Here is a 22,998-nt window from a genome sequence, read left to right on the forward strand (position 1 = left end):
CTTTGCAAATTTTCTTTAGCAAACTCTTACATTAATACTAGCAACAATGACTGTTTCCTAAACTTTATCAATTAGTGCCAGGCACTCTAAATTTTGTAATTGTGATGATAAACTGATGAACAGGGATATATCCTGGGACATCATTAGCAGCTGAGAGAAGGTAAAAAGAGGGAAAGAAGGGAAGACTGGAAAAAATGGAATGGACAGGACAACAGAATGTGTTGTGCTGGAATATCCACAGCAGCTATATATTGGGAGACACTGAAAAGATCACTGGAATAATTATGCAGATCTATGGAATGTGCTGTGCTGGAATTTAATGCAGGAAAATGGATGCATCTAATCAAGGCTTGCCATACTTGTTAAGTTTAGGATAAACCTAAATATTGAATAATTTTAATTCTGCATAATTCATTTAATAATAATAATAATAATAATAATAATAATAATAATAATAATAATAATAATAATAATAATAATAATAATAATAATAATAATAATAATAATATATCTTTTAAGGGGGGCCATGAAACCACGGATGGGAGCATCTACTAATATGACACGAACCACTGGTCCGGGTATGATGGTAAACAAAAGAAAAGCATTTGGCACTGAAACTTATTCAACCAGGTAAATTATATTTGTACCTTTTGACTTTAATTCAGATGAAGTAATTGGCAGATGAAAGAAAAGGATAAAAGTGTGAAAATACAGAGAAAGGCATAAAGGGTCAGGGGTTTTTGTTTTAAAAAAATCAATGAAATTGAACCATTTCTCAGTGAAATGTATCTTGCACTGTGCAAGTAAAAAAATCTAATCTAATCCACATAAATGTGGAACTTGACTTAAAGTAGTCAAGTATTTTGGAAAATCATTATTTTTTTCTCCCCATAACTTCAGAGCCTTACTGAAATTAAAACTATTTATGTTCCCAATGGTCAAACTAGATACCTCACAGGACAATTGGGATTATAGTGTAAGGATATTCCCTCAGCCAATTTTATTTTGCAAAGCAAGGAAGTAGCTGTGTTTCTGTTTTAAGTTCTAGGGGTGGCAAACTAAGCCAGATATTTTTTTTATTGTACTTGTCTATCAGTGTGTATACCAACATATACATATACCAAATATATTCCATTGATAATCACTAGCTATTCCCTAAACATAACTTTCTTAATTTTCACAGCAACTCAATATTAAAAGTGTAAGTGATCCTAATATCCCCAAAATTCCATGTAATGTTTTCTTTTGTCCTTGATTTCCATGTTATATGTGAATTTCTTCATGAGACATAAATGCTTGTAGGTAATTCAGCTAAGTTCATTGGTATAATGTTTTCCATTGAAAATGTGTGGCATAAAACATTTAGTCAACATATTAGCAGAATTCTGAAAAAGTTTCTTTTGGAGAGGTAGTTTACTTGGGTCAAAAATCCATATATCAATTCTTTATTACTGAAAAGAATATTTCAGAATATTTTAGAGATCATTGAAATATGTATTTCTTTACCTCTAATCTTTGTTGTGTTTATTATTTTGAATTTTTAATGCTTGACATAGAGCTGGATTTGACAGTGGAGACTGTTCATCTATCAATGGAGGAAGTTCAAAAAGCAATGAGGGAAATTCTCTTGCACAGTTACCAAAATTCTGTTATGAATGTGGTACCAAATATCCAATTGAATCTGCAAAATACTGCTGCGAATGTGGCGTTCGAAGAATGATTTTGTGAATACACCTATAATGTAAAATGAGAAATATATTTCTTGCTAAGGCTATATGAAAATCTCTGCTACACTTTTCCACCGGGACTTGCTCTAAGGCACCATACTAATGTTCTGGACAATTATTTTTTGTTGTGAAATAATATATATATAGATATATAAATACATTGTATATAAATTATTAGATACCTAAAACTGTGCCATTCAAGATGGTATACTTGAGATATTGTTGGAGAATATTTAATGGAGCAAAACTTTAAATCAAGCACTAAGGTTTTTTGTAATATACATATATTAATATTCTTAGTCATTTGTAGTTTTTGCCCTGAATCATTTGGTCTAAGGAACGTGTTCCAGTAGAAAATATGTTATACATGGAAATATTGATTGATATTTGGTTGATAACCTAGATGGTACTTTGTTGATTGACAGTCATAAATTTTATTATTTGTATACGTTTAATGTAAATTGATATTACTAGTTTCACATGTACTATTATAATTAACTAGTTGGCATTTTACCCTCTTATTTGTTCCAAAAAGCTATAACAAGTTTTTGTGCAGATATTTTTCTATGTGGAAAACTTCCCATGTGTTTCATACAAAAAGATTTGAGTTGCTACTAAATTAATTAAATTATCAAATATAATTTAATCATGTTCTGAGGATCAACTTCTTTTCCTAAAAAACAGGGCTGTGATCTGTTTTAAAAGCTTGGCCAATATGACCCAAATTAATTTCCCTCTTGGTTGTCTAATGTACCAACAAAAAAAATCATTGAATGTTTTATAATAATTATGACACACTAGTTTCAGAAAAATGATATCCCAATCATGATTTTTCTTCTTCCTATTACTTTGACTAAAGGGTGTGTTTACCATTATCATTTCTTACACAATCCTCTGAAACTAAAACAAAAAGAATTATATTAAACTCAAACTACAGTAGTATTAAGTTACTTTTTTTTTTAGTAAGCCTCCTTTCTACAGCAATTTTTTTTACCACAGAAAACATTTACTTGTGCCTTTCCCAGAATTAATGTTTTTTTTAATTTAATATCGCTGTTTCTAAATCTTTAATTTTCTAAGTTTAGTAACTTAAGTAAAACAACAAGTCCATTTGCAATTTTTGACCTGAATGATGTAGGATTTATTTTTATTGCTATCTTTACTCTAGTCAAAACTTACTTGCTATGGCAGATGACAATTAAAAATGCATTTGAGCAAGATTTGTCCCCATTTTTCAGTATATTGACCAATAGCAAACTGCAATTTTTAACGAAAAGAATTAACAGATTAATTGGCATAGAATTGTATGTGTGTTAGAATTCTGTTTAAAAAGCATTCATAAGTGTAGTATTCCAGTTTTGTATTGTTACCTAATTTTATGTGTATTAGTGAAAATCAATCTTTAATATCTTAATGTAGATTAGCACTTTTTTTTCATTTAAAATACACTGGTATGGTGGAGCTTACATTACAAACATTCAGAATGCACTGTAGCTCTTCCTTGGTCTCTGTGGATTCTGCTCTGCCTTGCTTATTAACTGTTAGTGTAACTTAATATGCATCCTATTCACCAAAGAACCCATATCTTTGTTGTATAAAAAAGTTTTCACATGTTCTTGCAGATGCTTTATTACATCTTATTATTGCATCTCTTTGATATGTTTTAATATAATGAATCTGGTCTTCGTAACAAAGCAATAGTCTAATTTTAACTAGTTACATGAGCATTATTCTGATTAGGTACTTTTTTCCCCCTAAATGTTCTTTAAGAACAAAAGCATTGTATAAATGCTTGTTCTATGTTACCTAGAATTTTGTTAATAAAACTTTCATTGTGTATATAATTGTTGTATCTTAAAGAATTTTTATCTCTCTATGGGTAGGAAAAGCTATTGGAAAATAAAATCATTAGGTGGGATTTCCTAAAAATCAAAAATATTAAAACATAATTATAAATCTTCATAAAAAAACTAATAGGAATAAAGATGTCCAAGGAAATGTGGAAATAACTCAGACTTTAGGGATTGTATTGGGAAATATTACACCTAGAATGAGCTGAAAGTGTGTTTAAGGAACTAAAAAAGTGAATGGGAAACAAGAGCAGTATCAAGTAACTCCTATATTAACTTACTTTTTGCTGGGAAGAAGATGGGAGTGAGGTGTCAGCCTAGAAACCAGGAGTATGGTTTCTGGGCGAGTTTTAACCCTGCCTTAGATATGAAAGCCAGCTGGGTGGCCTTGGGCCAATCACTCTCTCTCAACCCAACTCGCCTCACATGGTTGTTATGAGGAAATTAGGAGGAGGAAGCAGTATTAAGGTACATTCTTGAGTTACTTGTAAAAATAATGAAGGTGGGTTATAAATAACTAATTAAATAAATGTGTGTCCCAATACGCAATTATCAAGAGTAGACTGGAGGAGCAGGATTCCATGTCAGGCTTGGTAGAAACATAGGAAATAACTGTTGGCCTTGAACATGTTCACATGTCGAATGCCAGAGGTTCCTTGTAAGGGTTATAAGAAATCTGCTAATGGTCTGACCAAACTTCTCATCTTTTAAGAAATCCTAGAAATGTGAAAAGAACAAGCAAACCAACATTCCTTTCTTAATTTTTTTAAATTATTTTTTTATATAATTTTTTTATTTTTCTAAACAAACAGACAAAACAATACATAAAAACATAAAACCATCTTTCAGTTACATACAGTGTGTCGAGTGGTTGCAATTCTTTTGTGCTACATGTCCATAGTCCTCCTTCACAAGTCACATAAATTCTCATATTTTCCATTTTATGTGTGTGTGTGTGTCTGTGTGTGTGTGTATGTATGTATGTATGTATATGGTATTCAGCTTTGTTCGGGTATTTTCCCGCATCATTATAGTTGTGCTTTTAAAGTTGTAGCAACATTTGGCAGAATCTCATCTGCCATCATCAGGCTTCTGTATTGTGTTCAACAACACAATACAGAAGCCTGATGATGGCAGATGAGATTCTGCTGAAACGTATGTACAACTATATAAAATACAATATAATGATGTAGGAAAATACCGAACAAAGCTGAATATATATATATATATGTAATACCACATAAAAACTTAAGAATATATATATATATGTATATGTATATGTATATATGTATATATGTATTATCATTATGGTTCTTTCATTTAACAATAACTATTTGTTCCACCACTTCATATAGGATATTCAACATTTTAAACCAATATGTAATATAACTTCCATTGCCACTTCATTTAATAAAAAATACACTCATATATCATTTTCTCTTAAATTCTATTATTTTTATATTGTAAAGTTATCTATAAAATATATCATTTCCACACTTCTTTTTCTAACCATTGATAAAATAAATCCCATATCTTATAATATTGTTTTTCTTCTTGTTCTCTAATTTCAAATGTCAATTTACTCATTTCAGCACATTCCACTATTTTCTTAATAACTTCCTCCTGTGTTGATATTTTCTCATTTTTCCAATTCTTTGCAAATACAATTCTAGCTGCTGTTAGAACATTCACAATCAAATATATCAGTTCTCTACTGTATATCTGGTACAATACCCAATAAAAATATTTCTGGTTTAAAATCAGTATGACTTTTTGTCATTTTTTCCAACCATGTGTGGATTGTAGTCCAATATTTTTTCACCTCTGCGCATGTCCACCACATATGGTGAAATGAGCCAGGTATCTGATGACATTTCCAACATTTTTCGGATTTATTCTTAAACATTCTTGCTATTCTCGTTGGGGGAAGATGCCACCTGTAAAATATCTTATACAAATTTTCTTTATATGCAGTTGACGTTGTCATTTTATAATTTTGAGACCATAGTTTTTGCCATCTAAGTCAATCCCGTATCCAAAATTTTCCCCCCATGCAATCAGTTTCTTTAACTTGTTCTAATTTAACCTCTAATAAATATTCGTATAATTTCTTAATCACCTTTTCATCAGTACCTGTTAAAATTTTATCTAAAGCAGTTTATCATAAAAACCTTCTGTTTTGAGATCTTTATCATATCTAGAATGTATTTGCGCATATGAAAACCAATTCATCCTTATACGTCGTTGCTCCAGTTCTTGCATAGATTTAAGTTCATCCTTTTCATTCATAATTTTGCCATATCTAACTATTCGTTCCATTTTACATATCAGTGGATATGAAAACGCTTCTATAGTTGATAGCCAGACTGGAATTTTCAAATAGTGTTGCCTTTTAATCTTCTCCAAAATTAATATTAAAGCCTCTCGTATATGTCTTCTAAAATATCCATGTGTTTTAGTTCCCTTGTACCATAGGAAAGCATGCCAACCCAACAACAAATCATGTCCTTCAAGTGTCAATAGTCTAGTATTTCTCAATGTAATCCATTCCTTGACCCACATCAGAGTTGTTGCTTGATAATATAACTCCCAATTTGGCAGACCGAACCCACCTCTTATTCTAACATCTTGTAATAACTTTAATTTTATTCTTGCTGTTTTCTCCTGCCAGATATATTTCAGCACTATTTTATTCAACTCATCAAAATACTCTTTCCCTAATCTAATTGGAGTTGTCTGGAACAAATATAAAATTCTTAGTAAAATATTTATTTTAATTGTTGATATTCTCCCTATTAATGATAATTGTAAGTTTTCCCATTTTGCCAAGTCTGTCACAATCTGTTGCTTGAGTTTATTATAATTATTCTCTTTAAGTGTGCCACATCTTGCTGTCAAATATATTTCCAGGTATTTAACCTTATTTGTGACCTGGATTTCCAGGACTTCTGCCAATTCTTCCCTCTGTTTTACTAGCATATTCTTCGTCAGAATCTTTGTTTTATCTTTATTTATTTTTAAACCAGCTACCACTCCATATTCCTCTATCTTTTCTATCAACCTAGTCACTGTTGCCAAGGGGGTCTTCTAATATAAAAACCAGGTCATCTGCAAATGCTTGTAATTTGTAGTCTTCTTTCTTAATTTTCATTCCTTTTATTTCTTTCGCTTATCTTATATCTCTAGTTAGCACTTCTAATGTTAACACAAACAACAGAGGTGACAGCGGGCAACCTTGTCTTGTACCTTTCTTTATAGCAATAGATTCTGTTAATTCCCCATTAATCATTACCTTTGCTGTTTGATCATGATATATAGCTTCTATGGCTTCAATAAATTTCTTACCAAAGCCCATCTGTTCCAATTGTAATAACATAAATCGCCAATTTACATTATCAAAGGCTTTCTATGCATCTAAGAATATCAAGGCCATTTGTTTTTCAGGATGTGCCTCATAGTATTCCAATGTGTCCAGGATAGTTCTCATATTATCTTTAATATGTCTCTTTGGTAGAAATCCATTCTGATCGGGGTGAATAAAATTATTTAAATATCGTTTGAGTCTTTCTGCCATTATTGAAGCAAAAATTTTATAGTCTGAGTTCAATAAGGAAATGGGTCGATAGTTCTTAATTAGTTGCGGGTCCGCTTCCTCCTTTGGCACAAGTGTAATATATGCTTCTGACTATGATTTAGGTGTCCTCTTTTTTAACATAACTTCATTCATAACTTCCAGAAGCAAACTTCAACTGCTCCTGAAATGTCTTATAAAACTCAGCTGGCAATCCGTCCGGGCCTTTTCCATTATTTTGTTTTTAATTGCTTCCATTAGTTCCATCATCGTTATGTTTCCTTCTAACATCATTTCAATATCTTTTGGTATCGGGGGCAAATTTGCTTTCTGTAGATATTGTTTAATCTTCCTTCCTTTATTATCTGTTGTTCATATAACCTCCGATAAAAGTCCTGTACAATTTTTTTCTTCTCTGTGTTTCCATAACAGGTTTACCCTTGGTCATCTGTCAGTTGAGCTATTTTTCTTGATTCTTTCTCCTTTTTCAATTTATATGCTAACCATCTGCCTGGCTTATTTGCATCTTCAAAATAGTTTTGCTTAGCATTTTTAATTTTCTGTGCTAGTTCCTCTTTTTCCATTAGTCCCATTTTGTGTTTAACTACCGTGTTTCTCATATAATAAGGCCGGGTCTTATTTTTTTGAGCCTCCGAAAAATGGCTAGGCCGTCTTTCGGGTGACTTAATTCCCCCCTTGCATCTTCGGGCGGGTGGCGACAGCTTGGATGTTGACCTCGGCGTTGGTGGGGCACTTCAGATCGGGTCAACGCAGGCAGCACCATATCCGGGTGTGCAACAAAAGTATTTCCTAACGGCAAGCCCCGCCACCATTCCCCTCATTTCGCATGTTTTAATATAGGCCTTAATTTGGGGAGAGGGGCTTAATTTCATTTCATGCCTATAAAACATGCTGGGACTTCCTATTGGGGGAGGCTGTATTGTTGGAGAAACAGGGTATATCCATTTGTATTTTCACGTCTTTTTTTAATGGTGATTTTTGTAGTTCTTTCTCAAGTCTCTTGTAATCATCCTCTAACATTTTCAACGCTTGTCTTTTCTTTTTGTTTCTTATCTTTGTATAGTTTATTATCAAACCCCTAGAGTAAGCCTTCATTGTATCCCACAAGTTTTGTATTGTTGTATCTTCTGTTCTGTTCTCCTTGAAAAATAAATCCAATTCTTTCTCCATTTTCTGTATAAGGTCCTTTTCTTTTAAGAAAGCATTATTTAAAGTCTATCTAGATCTTTTTCTTTGTCCTTGCCACTTAATTGTCATTGGATTGTGGTCTGCCCAGGTACCAGTTTCAATCTCAATTTCCTGTATGTTAATAATTCTGCTGACATCCATATCATATCTATTCTGGACCAAGATGAAAAGAAGAAAAAAAAACAAGCCACACACTGCCACAGTATCGTGTCCAACACTCTCTTGCTAAGTTAAGTTCCAAAAAAGCTTTTAAATTTTCTTCTCAAGATCCTCTCAATCTTTCTTTTACTTCTTGCTTTCTCTCACTACCTGAAAGCAACCACAGATAGTAACCCAGAACAGCACCTGTAATAACATTCTTCCATGCTCATCCCACTTTCTTCACAAACTGGCTCATTGTCCTTGACAACAGTTCTTGTTATTGTCAGGCTTATCAAGCCACAAAGAAGAAAGAAACAGTGTTTCCAAGCCTCTAGATGGCAGTGTTACTTATTGTCTCTACTTTCACTTCCCCCCTTTTATCCAAAGAGAAAAAAAAATTAAAAATGGCTAACAAATAAGCACTTAAACTAAAATGCTTTTAGATATTTAAAAGAAGCACTAGAAAAAAAGAAAAGAGTTCTAAACAACAACAAAAAGAGTAAAGGAATCATTGGATGTAAAATTCAAGAAAAAGACCAGTCAATTTTAAAATTTTAAGGCGTTTGTAGAAAAGTCCAGCAATAAAAAATATTACACTAATCTTGACTGCAGGTTTAATCTCGCAGCTTTCCCTCTTCTGTCTTCACTTTAAACTTTTTCTCATCCCTTCTCAGAGTGTTCTCTCAAATAGTAGTATTTTAATAAATCATCTTACCAGATCGACACACTTTCACTTTCCTCTTTCTTCCAGAGCTGTCCCAGCTTCAGCGGCTTCAATGGCTGCCCCTCTGCTGCCAGAAAAAAGGGCTTCTCCTGGATCAACCAGGGACTTTGCGTTGTCCCTGGGATCAACAGGATGTGCCCTTCTCTATTACCGTCTCTACAGGACGGTTTGGGTCCGTAGGGACTGTCCAGCAGCCGAGGTATCGATGGCGATCTTAGAGCATTAAGATCTCACGTACCACCACGACGCCAGCTCCGCCCTCCTCAATTTTTTAAAATTAATTTTTGATTGTGAAAGACTGGGCATGTTCATCTTAACAGAAGCATCATGACATCCTGAATAGGAAGTTAATTAAGTATAGCATATATAGCATGGCATGTCTATTGAGTGAACATGCAACATAGTCGGAGAATGTTAAAATAGTTTGTAAATGTTAAAATAGTTCCTTATCAGAGTGAAGTACAGTAATTAGAATACTACAGGGCTGTTTTGGTCCTGCTCTTCAAGATTTTTGACTTGGATGAGGTAAAGGAAATGGTCATCAAATGGATGAGACAATTAGTAATCTTTAAAAAAAAATCAGAATTATTTGGATAGGTTAAAAAAGTGGCTGAAAATAATAATGAAACTGAACAGAAAAAAATTTCACTTATGGAAAAAAACACAAATGTTAAAAATATTGGAATTGTGAGTAATCATAAGCTAAATATTAAGCAGTAATTTTAAATATTAATAAGCATCTCCAAGTCCCATTTCTGGGCACTTGGAAGTACAAATATTGTCCCTGGGTACAACATTTCAAAGTCACCCACCTCTTTTCATGGAAAACATGTGGCTGATTTAAGGTGCTATAGACCTTCATGCTACTTTTATGGTCCCTCATATTTTGCAGCTCTTTTAAAAGGAGAAATCTGAAACATTGCCTTACTAGATAGAACTCGAGAATATGTTGGGGCTGCTAAACGTCAAAATTAAAAACTAATTTTAATTTTCATCAATGTAAAATAATTTCCAAAGTTGAGAGTAATAATTTTATTTTATTCAGTATTGGTTGGACATCCGGTAAGATAATAAGATGCAGATTGTTTTTCTCCTACTCCACAAGTTGTTGAAGCTTGTTGAAAACAATACTTGAACTGTCCGTAAGAAACAATTGGTAAGTATTAGTACTAAATGAATTGTGTCTACTTGTAGAATTGGGGAAGGGGGAATTGTCTGAAGAAACTACCTTTGCCTTCCCACCATGGAACAACATGCCTCTGCCAAACAGCCTGCCCTAGTTCCACTTTCTGAAGAAACATCTGCAGAACTGGAGATTGGGGCATCAAGTGAGTTTTGTTTTTTTAATAAGAACCCAGGGCTCTGTTTGAAATTCCATTACATTATTTGGTGAGAGCTATTCTGATTGAGATTCATCTTCTTATTTTGCAATAATGTTCCAAGTTTTGAATGTTTAGTTTGTCAGCATAATGGGTAGAAGGAATAATGCTGAGGAATAAGAGAAAAAGCTGCAATCAAGATAACATAAAAGAAATTTGAGTCTGCATCAGAAGTGTACGTTGAGAAAGCATTTCAGACATGATGCTACTCAGATCCCATCACGATAAAGTCAGGGAGAAGGGAAAGGACATTCAGACCTGGAAGATTGCTACTATAGCCTGGTAATAAACCATGTTAGTTTGCATGTCTTCAGTTTCCACGTTTGATCTGCTGACATCAATCTTGCAAATCTCCAATGTGAAGGAAATTAGACATGTTTGAGCTTTACCAAGTAATTATCATAAGCAATTAATGCTTTGGAATGACACTTGTCATTTGTAAGTAGGATACTTATCCCTCTATCTGAATTTAAATCTCAGTTCTCTGCTTCCACTTCCAACTGGGTGTGAAAACTTTATTTCACCCTGGCTTCTTTCTCTTCAACTGGGAGAAAAATTTTATCATCTCTGTTGCAGCCTAATTTTAACGCACCTTCCTAACCTAAACAACCATTAATTCTATTCTTTATGCATTTTCTATATTAAAACCACCTCCATTCTTTGTTCTCTAATATGTAGAGGTTCCAGCCCTTTTTTTATTGGGCTCTCCTAAGTGGCTGCCATCACATTTCCCCTTTATCCCAAGACTGCTGACAGGTAGCCTTGGTGGCCATAAAATAATTGCTCTGGATATAACTCTTGCTCTTCTCCCTGAACTGGAACTATTCTCCATTTTCTCCAGCCACTGGCTAAAAACAACTGAGAAGCTGTTAATTGCCTGGCACTTCAGATGGTGGGATATGAGAAGGAAGGGGAGATTATTTTTCCCCTCCATCACCCTTCTCCAATCCTAGTCCCTGGGGCTGCTTTCATCCAGTCTGCCATGGATGCTTTTTTTTACATTTTACTCCTTTTCCTCTTGCTTTCTTATAGCTTCTTCCTTTATTATTACTTTCCTTGAATAACCACTGCCATCTTGGCACACTTTGAATATGGGGTGGAACCATTGGTTGAAGGGAGAGGGGCTCCTCCATGTGAAGTAAAGACATTTTACAGTTTGTTCGAAGGAGGAAATCTTCCATTTCCCAAGGGAAGGCAGGCAGACCAGCAAGATTATTGTAATATATCGTAGGTGATCAGCAATAAAATATTTACATGGGTCTATCCATGTAGATAGATCATTCTGAAGGTCTGACTTGGGGTCACCAGATTTAACATCTAATTAATACTACATCTTATAATAAACTGAAGCTGCTAGCAATAAGCCTGTGCTTATTCTTTCTATTCCAAATGCATCACATTGAATACAACACAAGTAATATGTATTCCTACTCCAGTGTATGACTGGATCAGGATATATGTGCCAGTTTAAATTAAAGAATAACAACATTAAAAGACAACAGATCCGCTTACTGGCTTCTTGCACACAAATGCTACTATAAATCCCGACCCTGGAGGGAAAATGTTATCCTGGTCTTCAAAAACAAAAGAAGTCAGTTCTTTCAACACCAAATCAAAAGTTTATACACATAATGGATAAAACCAGAAGGGAAATGTACAGAGTTGAAATGGAGAAATCTACATGGTTCTATTCAATGAAACAGATGTGTTAACATGTAAAAATGAGTTTCAGAATATATTGATTTACCAGATAATCCTAATTCAACAATCATTTAAAACAATTCTAGAAAACATTAAAGTAGTAAATGTCTCAATCAGTTGTGAATATATGTAACAATGTTCCAGATTCAATATCTGTGAGGTTTTATGTATAAAGTTATATCTTAATCTAATCTACAGAGTAGCAATCTAAGACCAAAGAACAAGCTGGTCTTTCCATGGAATGTATTTCCTTTAGAATAACAGTTGGAAGGACCCTGGAGGTGTTCTAATCCAACCCCCTGCTTAGGCAGGAAACCTACATCACTTTGGGCAAATGGTTATCCAACTTCTTAAAAACTTCCAGTGTTGGAGCATTCACAACTTCTAGAGGCAAATTGTTCCACTGATTAATTGTTCTGTCAGGAAATTTCTCCTTAGTTCTAAGTTACTTCTCTCTTTGATCAGTTTCTATCCATTGCTTCTTGTCCTGCCCTCAGGTGCTTTGGAGAATAGCTTGACTCCCTCTTCTTTGTGGCACCCCCTGAGAACAATGCTATCATGTCATCCCTACTCCTTTTCATAAGACTAGACATATTCAGTTCCAGCAACCGTTCTTTATGTTTTAGCCTCCAGTTCCCTAATCATCTTTGTTGCTCTTCTCTGCACTCTTTCTAAACATTATTTACATTGTGACGACCAAAACTGGTTGCAGTATTCCAAGTGTGGCCTTACCAAGGTATTATAAAGTGATATTACCACTTCACGTGATCTTGATTCTATCCCTGTTTATGCAGCCTAAAATTGTGTTGGCTTTTTTGGCAGCTGCAGCACAGTTCTGGCTCATATTTAAATGATTGTCCACTAGGACTCCAAGATCCCTCTCAGTCATCACTATTGAGAAAGGTACCACGTATACTGTACCTGTGCATTTTGTTTTTCTTGCCTAAATGTAGTTCATTTTGTTAGATAGCACCCATTGTTCATTTTGTTAGATAGTACCCAAAACATAGAATATGGAGGTAAGAGGGAAAAATGTAAAGTTTCTGCATGTAAACTTTGTGGAAATAAAGTAAGTAGGAGGTAAGAAACTTGAGAAAAATTGATTTCTTTTGGGTTCTGTAGGGCTGTTGCCAGTGTGAGAAGAAATTCTGCTGATATATTGACTCAAATTCCCCTGCTCCCTCTCAAATATTGTGATTGGTTTCATCAGATCTTTCTGAATCTTAAACCTATCTTCTGGAGTGTTGGCTATTCCTGCTAGCTTGGTGTCATCTGCAAATTTGATGAGTTTCCCATCTATCTCCTCACCAAATCATTGATGATGTTGAAGAATACTGGGCCTAAAACAGAGCCCTGGGGCACCCCACTGCATACCTCCCCCCTGAATTAATTGATTCTATTTGATTTAATTTTATTTCAGAAAACATGTTCTTTGGAGTTACTAGTATTAGATATTAATTAATAAAATGTATATGCTGCCCATCTCTGGTGACTCTGGGCAACTGAGTAGCTTTATTACCCACTCACTTAAAGCCGTATCTGACGGGTAATGGAGGAAAGTAAAAATATAATAGAGTTATGTTCTTTTTTATTGGAATGTGACTCTAGTCATAGCCATGGCTCTTTGGGGGAAAATATTTAATAGTAAATATTTACTTTCTCTTTAAGTTTATATAGATATGTCAAGAAGAGCTGGTAAAAACAGAAAACTGTTTAAGTACTTTTCTTTGGAACTGAAAATACTTTTCTTTGGAACTGAATATGAGAATTGTTACAAATTACCTAATTTTTTTTTTTATTAAAATGTTTGAATTGAACCTATACTGTTTCCAAGGATAATGGTGTTTGCAGGCTGATGCTTGAATCAAATTAGCTATGTCATTGATAAATGAGCATACTAGGTGAGTGAAGAAGGATAAACTATGAGTGTGTACACTTTAGAAGAGAAACATACTTGAGAAAATGGTTCTTTGCAGGTTGTACATATTGGGTATTTGGTTTTGTCCCCCTCAAAAGGTCCAACAGCCAAATGCTAGGTTCAAGACATACCAAAACATAGAATATGGAGGTAAGAGGGGAAAATGTAAAGTTTCTGCATGTAAACTTTGTGGAAATAAAATAAGTAGGAGGTAAGAAACTTGAGAAAAATTGATTTCTTTTGGGTTCTGTAGGGCTGTTGCCAGTGTGAGAAGGAATTCTGCCAATATATTGACTCAAATTCCCCTGCTCCCTCTCAAATATTGTGATTGGTTTCATTAAGACTTTCCATTCATTGTAATTAGAAGCTAGAACTGTGGGTTATAACTCCAATTCTCCTATTCCTCCAAGAGTTCACTTTCTATAGAGCTATGCATCCTTTTTAATCTTGGCAAGTGAAAAAAGCTAAGCGGGGCCAACAAATTAATACTATTAAGCAAGACTGCCAGGAACTCATAAGGTTGTCTGGGAAGTCAAAACAACATCCTAGAAGTCTCAAAGATGCTTTTTCCAAAAGGCAATTTAATTTTCTTAGTTTTTTTTTCCTTTGGAAACATTTTGTTTCTCATCCAAGAAGCTTCTTCAGTTTAGTTCTTCAGAAGTGAAACATTTTTCAAAGAAAAAAGAACCAAGAATGTCCAGTTGCCTTTTGGAAAAGCATCTTTAGAGCAAGCATGACCTGGATGATTGAGAATCTTCCTAAGACAACATCCTGGGAGAAGCTACTTTCATATTTTTTGCAAGAAAGTTATGAAAATGTCTATAAAGGCATCAACAGATAACCTGAAGGAGCTTTCACATTTTAGTCCATTTTTGAAAACACAGTGCTTGCATTCATACATTCTAAGATTAAATCAAGTGGATAGAGACACTATTTATTCCATTTTGAATAATTTATCAAGGTTTAGAATTGTCATTTTAATTTGGAGTTGCTTTGGAAGAGCCCTGCTTTGATTTTTGTACCTCCTATATCTGTGCACATGTCCAGTATCTGTGCCTTCTCTTGAAATTGGCTAGGACTATGCAATCCGAAAGTACTTATTTTAATCTCTGAACATGAGATCTTATGCTGGTTTTTTTAAGAGCAGACATAATATTTTGAATCCCAAGTATTTCAACATTGTGATTCTTAAGTGTTGCATGCAAGATATATAGTCCTATTTCGAGAGGTATGAAACACTTGTCAGAATGTTTCAGGCTCAGCGCATGTCCAATAAATTTAGACCAGCATGCCTGAATATGAAACTGGGTGCTTCAAGTTACAGTTTTCTGAAATTGAAACATTTAAATATCCCTAATACTTATATCATTAAATGTCAGTAAAGGGCCTTCTACCATCAAGCAAATACCTTCCCGTCATCCTCTAATATTCTCCCATAGCTTAAAAAAAATTAGCACAGCTGCGATTAAGCATTGTCAATTACTTAGTGCAATTAGAGCTAATTTAATACTATAAAATCAGTTGCTAAAATTGCAAGTTAAGAGACAACCATAATGGTATTGTATTAAATAAACATTTATACAGGGATGATGGTTTATTTTTTTAAAAAAAACTTAATATATATTCATTTTTGCAAAGTACCACAACAAAAACCTTTATGACTTCCATATAATAAAAAATATTTTTTTTTCTAATACATTGTCCTAAATCCTACAAGCTATCTATTTGTACCTTTGTCATAACCATTTCCCAAACTGCTACCTTGCTCTCAATTATCACTCTTCGTTTTCTTTCCAAATCTATTAACTACCATATGAAGACAATATGTTCAGGATTATATTGGTGAAGATTTCTTAGGAGGCAAAATATATACAGTGCATGTATATGTTGTAAAAGACAAACCAATAAATATGGAACATTTCTTTCATTCTATTGTCTTACATTTTTTTTACTTTCATTAGCACTTGAGAGCTTTGATGTTTTGACAGCCTGCTTCTCTTCTTCCAACTTTTTCTGTTGTGGGACTCATGGAACAAATTCAACAGTCTTGTCAAGGCATTAGCGGAGAATATTTGCATAATTTTCTACAAAAGAAGTCTGATATATATCTAGATTATAAAAGCTGCTCTTAAGTCTTATGAAAGTTAGGCTTATCACTTTATACCCGTTGGTATAAAACCATAATAAAGAAACCTCTTCCACCAGGAACTCAAGGCTGAAACAACATTCTTTAGGCAACACAAAGTATGGTTATCAAAATTTCTGATGATTTTCCTGCATTGACGACAACACCGATGAGGTTGATTGATTGTAAGGTTGACTGGTTGTAAGGTATAATCAGTCTAGATAAAAACATAAATGTATAAGCTGTTTATAATTAACATTTACGGATGAACAGTATGTAATTCAGTTAGACGTGGCTGTAAAAAAAGATCTAACCTTTGTTGCCAGTTAAAAGATACTGACAGAATTTTACTAGAACCAGTCACTTTCTGATGAAAATGCTATGGAAAATCAAAGCTACTCTATTGGATTCATAGGTGAATGAGGGCAATTAGTGTTTACATCAGAGAATTCTAAAGAAAATATGTTATTTTATTTTCTTTTGTACTTCTTTAGGTAGCCATATGAGAGCATATTACTAAAATGCATTTATTCCAATATTTAGCCAGTAAGAATTCTAAAATATACCAACAGGTTTTCTTCTTCCTGTGATTATTAATCTGAATATTTGGTTTGGACTTGAAATCCTACCATCTAAATATCTTGAATTAGTTTTGAATATGCTGGGTATTCTAAACTTTGTGGTATCTCAGTATAATGAATTTCTGTGAATTATATATCTCACTATAAGCATCTTTCCTGTATTGTAATTATACCTTTTTATTCTCATAGAATATACAATGAGTTATCAGTTACCACCATGAATTCTAATTATTCTGGATTTTTTAAAACTATTAAGCTAATAAAATACAATAGAATAAGGCAGCAATGAAACTCTTCTAAACACATACCTTTTTTAATATTTTTGTTGTCAACTCTGAAACCTCATTCATGCCAGTCTTTAAAGAAGCAAATTTAGTACAATTTGCCTTTTTCTTCAGGCACGATGTCAGAAAAGTTATGTTTGCATTCTGTAAAGAAATGTATCCTATTAAATTAGAGAACTATATTCTACATATAACCATGTTAGTTATTCTTCAAATTAGAAGGCAATAAAGGTCAAAAAAATACAGTTGTCTCTCTCCAGGGCAACAAGACTGGAAAGCATAAAGATGTACACTATTTACAAATATTGATGCTAATAAACAATGTTTTGTCAAGCTATGTGTACATTTTAATCTGGAATGCTTCCTATGATATGTGGTATAATAAGTTTCTTTCAACTGAAACTATCCAAGAGTCTACTGATCAACATTTCATGCCGGCATTAGGATTTCATTCTATTCAAAGCACCTTTCTCAAACTACCTACAACACAGCTATTCCCTTTACTTCAGCTAATCTCTTTCTTTCACTGCATTTACCTACTTATAGGTTGTTTATATCAAGTTCTGCCACTTGATATAAGGCCAGGTTACTTGAAGGACTGCTTGCCTTCCATAGTACTCGCCCAACAAGTTCAGTTTGGCAAGGGTAGCATTCTCATTATCAAAAATGATTCATTATAAATTGTTGTCTATTATTTTCTCTTAGCCAAGGAGCTTTAGGCTGAGAGAGATTAACTTGGAACCCCATAATGAATTCTGTAGTCATGGTGATTTGGGTTGAGTCTTCCCAGTCCCATTATATCCTACCCCCTTTAGCCTTCTATGTGAAAAACTGCTTCAACAATGAATTCATTTTAAAGTTACAAATCACTGAGTACTTTTAGGTCTAATATTTTTTTTATTTACCAATTCGAAGGAGGAAAAAAAGTAGCAATTTTTCACTTCAAATTCAAACAGAAAACAAAATTGTGTATTTACATGTAAATATGGAAGTACAATGTTTACACCAGATAATTATGAAGATAGTTACAATACACAGCCCTTTTATGGATATCAAATTCCATATAGTGTTGAGAAATAAAGGGCAGTACTTATTCCACAGTTCTGAAATGCTATTCATCACCAATGAACCTCCTCCCATACCTCTTGTTATGGACAAATTATTTCAGTATCCTGCACAGAAGCAGCAATGAAGAAAGATTAGGATCTCTTATCAGTGCAAAGCCGGAAAGTAATTTTGGTTAATGTATTAAATAAAAAGCAATTAAGCCAAACCTTTTAGCACTGTCTAATAGTTGGAAAGAGTATAATTGTCAAAATGCAAGGTACCTCTTCAGGGTGTACAAAATTATCCTGCTCTGAAAATATTAGATTCAGATGGCTAAAACATCATTCTTCAAAGAATATAAAACCATTGTCATATTTTGTCCAGGATAATTTTGTCCAGTTGCAGTATACCTTTTTGACGACCAGCCAAAATGGTGCTAAGTGAATATTCCAAAATGCTTTATTAGGCAAAATGTTACAAAACATCCTTACATTTTGAAAATTCAAATTCAACCTCCAACAATTGCATATTGCTTCATAAATTAGCTTGTCAAATTAGAGACAGATTACTTCAAGGGGTATCAACATTACCTCAAATGAACGGTAACGTTTGTTCAGGTTACAGCTGGATGTGATGTTCTCACTAATGAGTTCCTCCTATTAAAAAAATCATATGTAAGAAGCAGTAGATTAATTATTTTACATCTGAGTACTGAATGTTATTCTTGAGTTTTAAATTATGTAGTGTTACTAACATCAACTTAAGAGTTAATTTTTTAGTTTATTTCTAAATATTTAAATTGTTTTATATGAAGAATGAAGTTACCAATAAGTAATCATACATGGATATTTTGGAATGTACCAAATACGCAGAAATAAATTTTTACATTTATTATTTACTCAATAGATTGTTTTTCCTGCCTTAATGTTATACAACTCAAGGTAACGTACACAACACTTCCTCCTTCAATTTTTTCCTCACAGCAACCTCTCTCTGAGCTAAGATAATGCCTAGCCCAAAGTCACTTAGCTGACTTCTATGTCTAAGGATTATAATCCAAGGTCCAGTATCTTAATCACTACACTAATTGTAGATCAAAAGAGGTGCCCTATATATATTTCAGTTTCAATAATGGATTCTGTAGTTAAGCTGAAAGTTTGAAAACAATGGACAGTATTCCATGGAGCTCCTTCTTTGTCCAGCAGAAGCTGCTATCACTGGAGTTGAAGAGAAACACGTTTTTCCCAATTGTTCTTACCTACAGTATATATCTCCCTGCACCATGACTCTATGATTTCTGTGAAAAACTCCCAACCACCTGAAGCAGATTTGGAGTTATGAGGCTACAGCATAGAGACAAATCTGCAAAATCATTCTTATTCTCCTGAAGGAAATCTTGTTGACCTGTAACAGAACTCTGTAATCTGCAATAGAGGGTGTGGGAGGTTCCAAAGCATTTTAGCATAAACATTTTATCCTCTGTACCTGATGCCCTGCAAATATACTGTTTCTACTCACAGACATGCTGGTTAGCTTGCCTTTGTTCAGCAAGTTTAGAAGACAGCATAGTGGAAAAGGCTATTTTAACAGTAATTTTTTTAAAAAGTCAAGTATATTTAGTAGCTATATTAATTTTATGAGCCAGTACTTAGAAAATGAATAGATTTTGATTGACATACAACACCAAGTAACACTTACTGCACCAAAGTTGCCAAAAATCACATATAAGTATCTGAAATTAAAAAACAAAAAACTAGACACACAAATAGAATTTCCTGGCAAATGAGAAGTGACCAGCCAACTCCATTGTTTCATATAGCATTGCATGCTCGTCTGTAGAATACATTCAATATAAAAAATAATGTCTATGGATTTATAGATACATTATTTCATGGGTCTTTCAAAGAGAAATATCTCTTGTGGGGAATAGATCAGGGTTTGTTTTGCATGTAACAGATACGCACAGTATGAGCAAAGATCATACAAATAATTTTCACTTAGTGAATGCCTCAGGTAGAGACTTGCAGTTATAACAGTGATGAAAAAGTAACTTTGCAACCTATGTTTGCATTTGTAACCTTCCCAGCAAAGGTCAAAGAAAAATAAATTGAAATAAAATCCTAAGCACATTTGTAAAATCCTAAGCACAGTTGTGGTCACATTATTTGTTTCATTTAGCAACCATTTCACTTTAAGAACAAAGTTGCTAGTCCCAACGATGGTCACTAAATAAGGACTATCTATAGTTCAGATTGAAATAGGGCACTATTTAATTTCTAGCTCAGGGGACACCTTATATTTATTTGCAGTGACTCTCGCTCATTTTCATTTTGATGGATTGGCAATTTCTAGATTTTGTAAAATTTATTAACTTAATAAATTTAGTATATTAATTTAGTATATTAACTTACTTACTAACTATAAGGAGCAGGTTGGTTACTCAGTCTAGTCTCAATCCTGTAGAAAAAGGCTAAGAAACGAATGCTGGGTCATTACACGATCCAGGTCCATTAAAAAAAAAGTTACTCTCTCCTATAAATCTAAGAATTTGGCTCACTTTGGAAATCAAGCCTTAGGTCTTATAAAACAGCAGGGAAGATCTACATTTCCATCACTGTATTTATAAACAGTGGAAGACAGGCTTAAGTCCCATCACCTCATTCCACTTGTTATGGGATTTTTTTTTTTTGACCAGTACTATTATCTTTCTGTCTGCAAGTTCTGCATAAATTATTACTAATGTCATTTCTTCAGATATCTGTTAAAACTGTCTTGTAAAGAAATATTGTAGCTTTGTTTTAAATGCAAAAAAAATTGCTACCCACCAGATGACTAATCATGCCGACTAGAAGATTGTCATAAGCTTTTCGGATTTCAGTCATATTATCAGAGGAGGCTTCTGGTGCCAGAACTAAGAACAATGGCAGAATCATGAAGATATACCTTAAAAAAGCTAAATCAGAATTACATTGTATTACCATGAGCATCAGTATCATACATGCTAACATGCCATAATATTCAATACTACAGATAGTCCTCAACTTACAACCACAATCAGGACCAGAATTCCACTGTCAAGGTAGTTGTTAAGTGAGATGCACCCAGTTTATGACCTTTTATACCACAGTTAAGTGAATTGCTGAAGTTGTTAAGTGAATCATGTGGTTATTAAGAAAATCTGGCTTTCCCCATTGATATTGCTTGTCGGAAGCTGGTTGGGAAGGTCACAAATGGTGATCACATGACACAGGGTGCTGCAAGTGTTGCAAATACACACTAATTGCCAAGCACCTGGATTTTGATCATGTGACTATGGGGATGTTGCAATGGTTGTAGGACTGATTGAAAGTCACTTTTTCAGTGTTATAACTTCAACGGTTGTTAAACGGATAGTTTTAAGTTGAGGATTACCTGCACTGGAAATTCATAATAAATTAAATGTATAACATACAGCACTGAAGATTGTTTTGCAGTCCCCAGAATCTGTTATGATCAGCTAAATATCAAGATCACTATTTTTCAAAATTGCTCCTAAAGCTAAAAATAAAGATATTCTTTCCTCATCTTTTCCTGATTTATGTGCCCAATCCATTATGATATTCAATTCCACACAAAATGTTCAGTTGAGTATTTGACTACCAAAAGATTGAGTGAAACTTTTGAAGTTTATGTAAGCTATTTTCCTAAGCATAGGAGTCCTGTGAGATAGATATTAGTTGCCATATTATGGATGATTGCAGACAGCCAGATGTTTAAACTGGGTTTACCATTCTTAACCATCTATCGATGATGATGATGATGATGATGATAGTGATTTAGCTTTAATTCTATGTTAGCTGTTCTGAATCACTGTTACAAGATGGAAAGCCATATAAATTCAAATAAATGTATCAATAAAGTTTAACTAGAATGACATAAATGAACTAATGAGGTAAGTAGATATTTAAATGAAAAATTATCTTCAATATATAGAAGAAAATAAAGATCTGTATCCAGTTCTAAGCAGAGCTTTTAAAAGTATTTAGAAAATTTGGGACAGGTACAGATAATCAATTATTAGGAATAGAAACTAAAGGAACTTCTACCCTGGATAAAAGACGACTAAGAAAACGGGGTTATAGTAGCATTTTTCAAATATTGTAAAAGATAGACCTGTTTTCTTTTCCCCAGAAACTTAGACAAGGATTTAAATTACAGGTAGGTGGATTCTGCTTAAATATTAAGCAAGGTTACTAGCATTATGGGCAATAAATTTAATCATGGTGATAAGCACCTCTTAATTGAATGTGTTTAACACTAGATAGATATCTGAGATGCTTTAATTTGGATTCTTGCAACAGATGTTTGAACTTAATTACTTCAATGGCCCCTTCCAGCTTTATGATTCTATCAACATCATATATACATATATGACACCTAGTCTCAGAGAACAAAAAGCAGGAGAATTGACTTTTAATTGTCTGTATGAAGCTACTTACTGGAAAGTTTACAACAATCTTTTAAGATTCATTCTAATGGGAGAGTCCATGGATGTTGATTTGGTAGCAACCTGCAGCCTCCCTACAATAGTCATTCTTAATTTACTGATTAGTTGGTCAGCACTCAATGCACATGGGAAGATCTTCGACAGTCAGCCAGAACTTCAGATACACCTTTACTTACGCACTTTCAGATAAAAGAAGCTCAATCCATCTCTCCACATGCCCTCACAATCAGCTGGTTAGGTCAAAGCCCACTTGGC

At 33.7% G+C, this 22,998-nt stretch overlaps 2 protein-coding genes across 8 annotated transcripts in view; one reads left to right on the plus strand and one right to left on the minus strand.

Annotated features, from left to right (window-relative positions):
• Window positions 1-19,728, plus strand: part of ZC2HC1A (zinc finger C2HC-type containing 1A) — a 44,403-nt gene extending 24,675 nt beyond the window's left edge. For 4 of the 6 annotated variants that reach the window (XM_087961912.1, XM_026691489.2, XM_026691494.2 and 1 more), the window contains exons 8-9: window positions 520-630; window positions 1,557-2,373. In XM_087961912.1, the coding sequence (XP_087818038.1) occupies window positions 520-630; window positions 1,557-1,728 (283 nt within the window). In that variant the 3' untranslated portion in view covers window positions 1,729-2,373. Of the gene's footprint in view, window positions 1-519; window positions 631-1,556; window positions 2,374-19,462 lie in introns of those variants that run through there. The other 2 variants (XM_087961914.1, XM_087961915.1) reach the window with 2 other exon arrangements.
• Window positions 16,309-22,998, minus strand: part of IL7 (interleukin 7) — a 32,765-nt gene continuing 26,075 nt past the window's right edge. The window contains exons 3-6 of one of the 2 annotated variants that reach the window (XM_087961916.1): window positions 21,083-21,168; window positions 18,848-18,913; window positions 17,235-17,354; window positions 16,309-16,562 (exon numbers count right to left, since the gene is read on the minus strand). In XM_087961916.1, the coding sequence (XP_087818042.1) occupies window positions 16,374-16,562; window positions 17,235-17,354; window positions 18,848-18,913; window positions 21,083-21,168 (461 nt within the window). In that variant the 3' untranslated portion in view covers window positions 16,309-16,373. Of the gene's footprint in view, window positions 16,563-17,234; window positions 17,355-18,847; window positions 18,914-21,082; window positions 21,211-22,998 lie in introns of both variants that reach the window. The other variant, XM_026691465.2, reaches the window with a different exon arrangement.

Source organism: Notechis scutatus, chromosome 3, assembly GCF_049901735.1.
Source record: "Notechis scutatus isolate UNSWTSFEM ecotype Mainland chromosome 3, rNotScu1.2, whole genome shotgun sequence".
Taxonomy (NCBI): domain Eukaryota; kingdom Metazoa; phylum Chordata; class Lepidosauria; order Squamata; family Elapidae; genus Notechis; species Notechis scutatus.